The following is a 7,639-nucleotide window of genomic DNA, read 5'->3' as shown; positions in this document are numbered from 1 at the left end:
TATATATATTTTTTTTTCTAAATTAATATAAATTTAGTGAGTAGTTTTTATTTTTAAGGCAACCTTACCTTAGCATCCATCACTGGATCATCAAAAAATCCTTCTGGAAGAACAGCTTGATTCGTATCCTTTACTTTTTCTTTTTCTTTCTCTTTTTCTTCCTCTTCAACATGTTGTACATCCGTAGTATTAACTGTGGAATCTTTCTCTTTGCTCTTTAACTTTTGCGTTAGAACAGATGCATTGTTACCTTTCTTTGAATTATCATCAAAAAAATCTGCTGGTAAATTTGACTTGGCCTGTACCACTGGCTGGCTAGAATTTTTCAATATTCCTTTTATCTTTTTATTTGGGGAAGTATTTTGAGATGGAGATGGAGGCCTTTTGAATGTTTGAACATTAGATGTTTTTACAGTACTTTCTGTTTCTAGTTTAGTCTTTTTTGCTAACGCAACATTATCTTTGTGTATCTTGGAATTTAAGTGAACAGGCCAAATTGTTTCATTCCGTACCACTGATTTACATAAAATACACATAAGTTGTCCTGAATCTGAATATGTGTTTATTAGTGTTAAGGATAGCTTCAAGAATAATCTTAAAAATAACATCATACTAACAAATAATACAATTTATAACAATATAATATACGTATATAATAACAGTAAAATACATATATCAATATATTTCATTGAATAATGAAATCATTTCAATTATAACATGATCATATCATATTCCTCTCAAAATGCTGTAATGCAGTATTTACAATAAAGTTCTGAACATTCGATAATATATAAAATTAAGCTTAACAAAAATATTATACAATAAAAGCCACTGACAATGCAATTTTAATTAATTCTTTAATATAACGTATTAATATGATGAAGATAAAATGTACGAAACGCATGTTAACCTCAAATAGCATTATAGAATATTACAAAAAGGATATTTTGCCAACGGTGAGTCGATCTTTTTAACGATTCCGAATTTCTTCTTGTGTTCATTCATCGCTTTACGCAGATCGTCCTGCGTCAATTTTCTTTTTAAGGACATTTTCACCAATTTTCACTCGATTATATCATCACGTACTACGAAATACAACGAATGATTTGTAGGTTATGTTTTGATCGCGCCAGATCATGCTCATGTTTCATATCAATCATTGGTCATATCTGTTCGACCTGTTACACTTTTCACACTTAAGATGAGATATATATTTGGTACTGAAAAAAGAGAAAGCGAAGAGACTGAGTGTCAAAAGAATGTATTCGGAAATGTGTCGTCTGAATGTACTCAGATGTCATTTTATCCTTGTTGTCCATCTAATGTTAAACAAGAATAAAACAATATCTTGGTATACACGATTGCCTGATAATGACACGACTCTGATGAAAAAAAATTTACAACATAATATTCATAACATATTTCATAACAATTTTAAGAATTTTTATATTTTATAAATTTATAAAGAATTTTTGAAAAATATTTTAAATTTCTTTAGATTGTATAAGTTTTTTTCTGAAAAATATAAAACGAAAAATCTTGAAATATTTCAGAATTCACATGAGTATATAAAATATATTTATAAGAATTTAAAAAAATAGATTTTCTTAGTATTTTTGTGTCCTGAAAAATTCAATTTTTATAAATAAATCTGACAATGAGAAATTTTTTAAGTTATAAAATTGAAGAAAATTTACGAAATTCTGAAAAATTTGTATAAAAATTCTCTGAAAAAGTATATAAAGAATTTAAACCAATTTTTGTTCGCCAACTTAGTATACGAATAAATAAGAAAGTAATTTAATGGACAGTTTTAAAAATTATTAATAAGAATATATTAATAAATAAAATGTAATAAAATTTTTGACAAATTTTCGTGAAGTTAATTTATAGATTTCTATGTTGTAATTATTGTGTCAATTTATAGATGTCTATAAATTTATTGTAATATATATTTTGTGTATATTGTAGTGCATATTCATGGGCGTAAAGAATTTTGTTTAAAGGGCTGAGACAAATTGGAATTAAGACTTGAAACTTTTAACCTGAGGGGAAAAAGTCGTAGTAATTAAGTGAACTTGGATTTGAGTGTATGTTTCATATATTATTTTTAATCAACTACACTAAAGATAAATCACAAAATCTTATATATTTAATTTACTAATTTGTTTTATTTTTCTCTTAAAATTGTAAACTGATTCTTTGAAGCGAAAAAACTTAAATTTAACACAAACTTCAATTTACAATACTAGTCGTCTTGGATTCTAAGAAAATTTTTCTGTTCAACTCTTTGTTCTTTTGTAAAATCAATTTCTTGTAAATACTCATTAAGCATAGTTTGTAAATTTTTTGTAATTATTTTTGTTCTTTTTTAAAATTTGGAGGGGCACGACTTCCTCTGCTCTTCCTTGGCTATGCTTAGCTATATACATATGTAGCACATACATATATATATATACATATATTTGTACACATATATTATACATACATGTATTATATATTGTATATTGTAACATAAATCATTATTTGCAGCAATAACGAGAAATGACCACTAATTATGCAACAAATCGACGTCGAAATCATCGTATCAAATGAATGTCGATTCAATGAATGTTCATTCGATGAATAATTTCATATAGGAATGCGCTAACTACTAATATATGAATTATTATGACCTGCATCTTACGTGCAGTGTGCATTTTGCATAATTATTTTCTTATATAGATATACATTTATGAGTACTCCATCATGGGTATCCTCGTATCAGAGAAATAATATTTGTTTACACGAAATTCTTTTTAATTTATTTCTTAAAAATATAATTATCTTGAAAATACGTTGTAGAGCTAAATTTTATAACAGAGCTGAATTTTTGTTTTCTCTTTCTCTACAAATTTATAATATGTAAAAGATGGACTCTTGCGACCACGTTATTTGCAATTAACATCATTTTTATGTTTATTCTTTTTCAAAAATTATTTTGATAGCGCATTGCACTATTGATTCAAATGTCACAATTTAACGACTCTCGGAGTCGAAATAATATTTTTCGCAATAAATTTATTTATAGTTTTTCAACATATTAACATTTTTTTAACAAGATGCTTGATTGAACATCAAATTATTAAAATTGCTTATCAATTTAATTCGTGATATTATTTATTATAGTAGTTTAATTGCGTTTATAAGTCCGGAAAACTAATTCGGCGCAATTTTAATGATTACAAATGATATAGTATATGCAAGTATAATTCAGACTGAATTATTTAAACATTAAAGATCTAGCTTTGACCGTTACAGCCATTACTTTTATTTCGTATTGTTAAATTCACAATTTAAATATCACAATTAATAAAATTTATTCTATCTCATTATTAATAGTCATTAATCCATTAATAATTCAGAAATAAATCATTAACTAATAATTCAGAAATACGTTATTTAAATCTTTCATTAAATATTTCTCAATTCTATCTTTATTCCAAATAATCCAATTTATCGAAAATAGATTTTGTGATGTGCTGCAAATTTATTTATAAGTAGAAATATAACAAAATATGATGACATAGATTGATTACGGAAACTGAACAGAATTTGTCATTTCGTAACTATTTAAATATATTTCATTACATTTCATTATATTTCATCAATTCCGTAGTTATCAAAATACGAGTTTAATGTGGTCGTGATTGACGTCAATATTCTATTTGAATCAAAAGATAAACTGTTGGCATACTGCTAACATTTCGCTTACTGGATATTGTAATGACACGTGCGTAGAATTTGTAGTAGGTAAGATGAGATAACGTAAAAGGAGAATTCCAGTTTTCAGAGATAGCAGTTATTTCATAATAGAGAGAGATTCAGAATAGGAGGGATAGAATGAAGAGGTTCTATATATATATATTCCTTATATTTTAAATATAAATGCGAAAATTATGAATCCATAGTTCATGTCTATTCTCAGAGAGGTCTCTCATGCCAACTCTAAATGCAAATTGAAATTCTAGTCTATGATGTTTGCTTTTATACACACAGTTGCGAACATTTGAATCGCTATACACGTATATTTGAAACAAGATAATGAATAAACTGCATTTTTTGATACAATAGCTTTCAGGATTTTAGGAATGATTCAATTCGGATTGGCCATAATTGAAAGCTTACGTATACATTGCATAAGAAAAGTTACACAAATTATCGCTGTTTAATCTACCCATCGATCTCAAATGATTAAAAATTTACAATAGTCCGCGAGTTTTAGGTTGGTATTTATAATCAGTTTTTATTTTCAACACCGTTTTAAATTTTACAGGAAACGAGAATTGATTAAAATGGATCGAAATTTTTAATTCATCCAAATTTTAAATGGAAAAACTTTTTTTTTAGATTCGATTCAATTGGATTGAAAAATTGCGTTTTCTAAAATTTTGAATTAAGCAGTACCCACTTTTAAAAATTGAACTTATTTTTCGAATGAAATGCATTGAAATATTCATTCTCCTATAAATGAACAAAAAGAGATATTGGGCATCGAAATGGATTCAGATTTTCAGAAGTAATAGTTTTCAATAGTCGCATTCGCGAATATTGAAATAAAACTTTTTAAATTCATTTTAATCAATTTTAGTTTTATAGGAATATTGTAAGCCAATTACAGGTCGGAATTAGTTTTAGCATCTTCCTTAGGTCGTAAAATAAGAACGAATTATAGCATTTATAATCGACATTCATAGTCGGTTTATATTTCAAGTCTTAAATAATAATACTTTTTATGCTTATTTCTATTAATGTAGATTAATTTTAATTTCATTTTAACTTACAGTTTATCTTTTTCTAATTTTTAGAATTAGAAAAAGATAAAGAGTAAATTAAATGTAAAGAGTTAATTTTACATTTAACATTTGGAACCTGACTTTAAAATACTGATATAGCTTTATGATTGGTTTACACACTCTCTCTGTTAGAAATGTTTTTAAATTTCGTTAACTTTTAATATACATTGTTAAAAATTTCATGAAATTTAATATACTTTTAAGTTGCACAATTTGAATTTAGTTCTATGACATTATATTTAATTTATTTATAACTGAAAAATATGTTTATGTACATGTACATGAAATTTAACGTATTTTTTATGAAATTTTATGTACTTTTCATCAAATTTTATAGAATTTAATGTACATTTTACGAAATTTTATGAATACGTTCATTACATTTAAGTAACTATACTATAACTTAGTTTACAGTTAAATCATTCATTATTTTTAATTTCAATTTATGATTTCATGACCACGAGCTTCATTTACATGTAAAGGATTTTTAACAGTGATTAGATATCTTAAGACAATTTCAAATATAAATTTTAAATATAAATGAATACTTTAAATGATGGATTTTGCATGTTTTAGCATTGGTTGTGAAACAAAAGTATGTTGGAATATCGAACAAGCGTCGCTTAGCGACATTTAATGTATATTTAGATTCATATTACAAGTTGTACAATATTATGTAATGAAAGCAAGATTTGAAGTTGTTGGAAATAATTTCTCGATATCGTATACAAATATGAATGTATTTTTACGTCTCTCGTATTTACGGTACAAATATATTCAAATCTAGATGCATTCGAACATTCATATCTTGTATCTTCTTTAATTCGCTTGGCTTATAATTGCAATCGTAGTATAAATTTTTATATTAATTTTTTTCTCCAAAGAAACGAATGAAAGCGTATTAAAGGGGATATTCTTGGTGCCTAATTATTATTTTTGTGTAAATTTTTACAATTTCCAACGCTCCGCAAATTACGCTCCGATTTTTAATTTTTTATATATCAAGAATAACATATTGAAGAATAACATTGATAATAATTTTTATGCTGAATTATCTCTCATCGCCAATTAACAGTTTCCACATTTAGAACACATCGTAGACGTGCGCGCGTATTATTTAAACGTACCAGACAACATGAACAATTCCGGGTGACTAATTATCGTAACGCTCCCTCGGATGGGGTGCGTGGGAGCGTGATTGAAGTATGGAAAAAATCGCGGGGACGACAAGAATGATTATCGGATAGAGGAGAACCGGGAAGAATCGAACGTCGTTGGAACGTCGCCGCATCACGTCGCGTCGCGTCGGCAGGTGCACGAGAGCCGAGAGGGTAGTTTGTGCGGCGCAGTGGGTTGCGCGCGGGAGCGAGCGGCGCGAGCTTACGAGCGGGTGACGTCACGTGGCGGCCGGCGGACCAATCCGGACCGGGCGTTTCACTCCTGCCAGTCAGTTTTCCGGCTGCTAGACCAGGCGGACGCCATATTGCCCGTGGCCCAGTGGTGGCGGCGGCCGCCTGTGTGTGTTTATATCGTCGTTACGCGGTTTTCGCACGTTTTCGTATCGTGGTCCGTCGCGCCGCGGATTCTCGTCGCTGGCGTGACGTTACGTACGGGTGCGCGCGTTCCCAGAACGCGCCGTGCGCGAAACGGCTGACTGTACGGGTTAATCGCGACAACAAACAGTGCGCGCGGCGTTCGTCGTGTTTCACAGATCTTCGAGCGGTCGTATTTCGTAGATCCTTCCAAGCGGTATCCCGGGCGAAGGAAGTGACAGATCGCGGCAGGCAGTAGTGCCTCGTTGTCGTCCGTGCCATCTTCTATCCTATATTGTTTCCGTCTCTGTTTCTCTCTCTCTCTCTCTCTCTCTCTCTCTCTCTATCTCTTTTCGTCCGTCTCTGTGTCTCTCGCTTCGTATTGGACCGTTCCGGAGCACTGACAGCTCGCGCCTGGAATCACTGTGTGTTCTCATCACTCGTCTCACCATCCCCTGCGAGGACTTCTACGTGACAAGGATGCCAGTGCGTAAACAAGGTGGTAAGCTCGTACATATACATCAATTGTCCGATTCGTTGATTTAGAGGAAAATTGTTGGCGTCGCGTGGGAAGGGCGGTTGCGGGTTGCGGGTCACTCGGTCAACTGTCATTCGGACTGACAAATCGCATACGTCCCCTTCTCTGCTATTTCCTCCTGTTGTAATCTCGTTGCTTCGATATCAAATCGCATTACCCTACAATTTACGAGCGAAAGAGAGGAGTAGCATGATTACGCGCGTGTTACGGGGTTGGTCAGGTGTTCAGGTAGTCGATTATCGTGCAGGCGCTGCGCGTCGTTCTTCGCGACCTTGAATTTGCGCGATTGACGTATGGAAAATGACGTATTTAACGAATGTGCTCTTCGCTTGATCGGTCCTGATAACCGCACGAAACTCGCACGGGGCATTGGCCACATGTAACGAACTTGCGACCCTTTTTCGGAGTGGAATGAGAGCTTTTAAAGAGGATAGATCGTTCGTGATTTTGTAATCCTATCTCTTTCGTTAGTCTTACACGTTCGCATAAATTCCAACAATGTAGGAAAATATCATTGAAGATGAAGCGCCGTCTCATATTTTTCGATTCGATCGCATGTATCATGATAAAATATAAACAGTGTTTCCAGAATTAGCGGAAGTTGTGCAAAATTAAATCATTAACTACGCGTCACGTGGCAACCAGAATTGATTACTGCATTTTGGGTAATTCGAATGAAGGAATATGTTGGAAATTTTTATAAATTCTTGTAGAGAAATGTATATTTATTAATA

At 31.3% G+C, this 7,639-nt stretch overlaps 2 protein-coding genes across 3 annotated transcripts in view; one reads left to right on the top strand and one right to left on the bottom strand.

The window, feature by feature from the left end:
* The window catches only part of LOC108693765 (zinc finger protein 830), a 1,664-nt gene extending 542 nt beyond the window's left edge, over window positions 1-1,122 (bottom strand). The window contains exons 1-2 of the mRNA XM_018202884.1: window positions 947-1,122; window positions 69-558 (exon numbers count right to left, since the gene is read on the bottom strand). Of these exons, the coding sequence (XP_018058373.1) occupies window positions 69-558; window positions 947-1,050 (594 nt within the window). The 5' untranslated portion in view covers window positions 1,051-1,122. The remainder of the gene's footprint in view (window positions 1-68; window positions 559-946) is intronic.
* A 5,212-nt stretch (window positions 1,123-6,334) lies between these two features.
* LOC108693768 (disks large 1 tumor suppressor protein) overlaps window positions 6,335-7,639 on the top strand; it is a 678,647-nt gene continuing 677,342 nt past the window's right edge. Inside the window, exon 1 of one of the 2 annotated variants that reach the window (XM_018202899.1) lies at window positions 6,335-6,866. In XM_018202899.1, coding sequence (XP_018058388.1) covers window positions 6,848-6,866 — 19 coding nt within the window. In that variant the 5' untranslated portion in view covers window positions 6,335-6,847. Of the gene's footprint in view, window positions 6,870-7,639 lie in introns of both variants that reach the window. The other variant, XM_018202893.1, reaches the window with a different exon arrangement.

Source organism: Atta colombica, unplaced genomic scaffold, assembly GCF_001594045.1.
Source record: "Atta colombica isolate Treedump-2 unplaced genomic scaffold, Acol1.0 scaffold97, whole genome shotgun sequence".
Lineage (NCBI taxonomy): Eukaryota > Metazoa > Arthropoda > Insecta > Hymenoptera > Formicidae > Atta > Atta colombica.
This window is presented reverse-complemented; position numbering and strand designations above follow the sequence as displayed.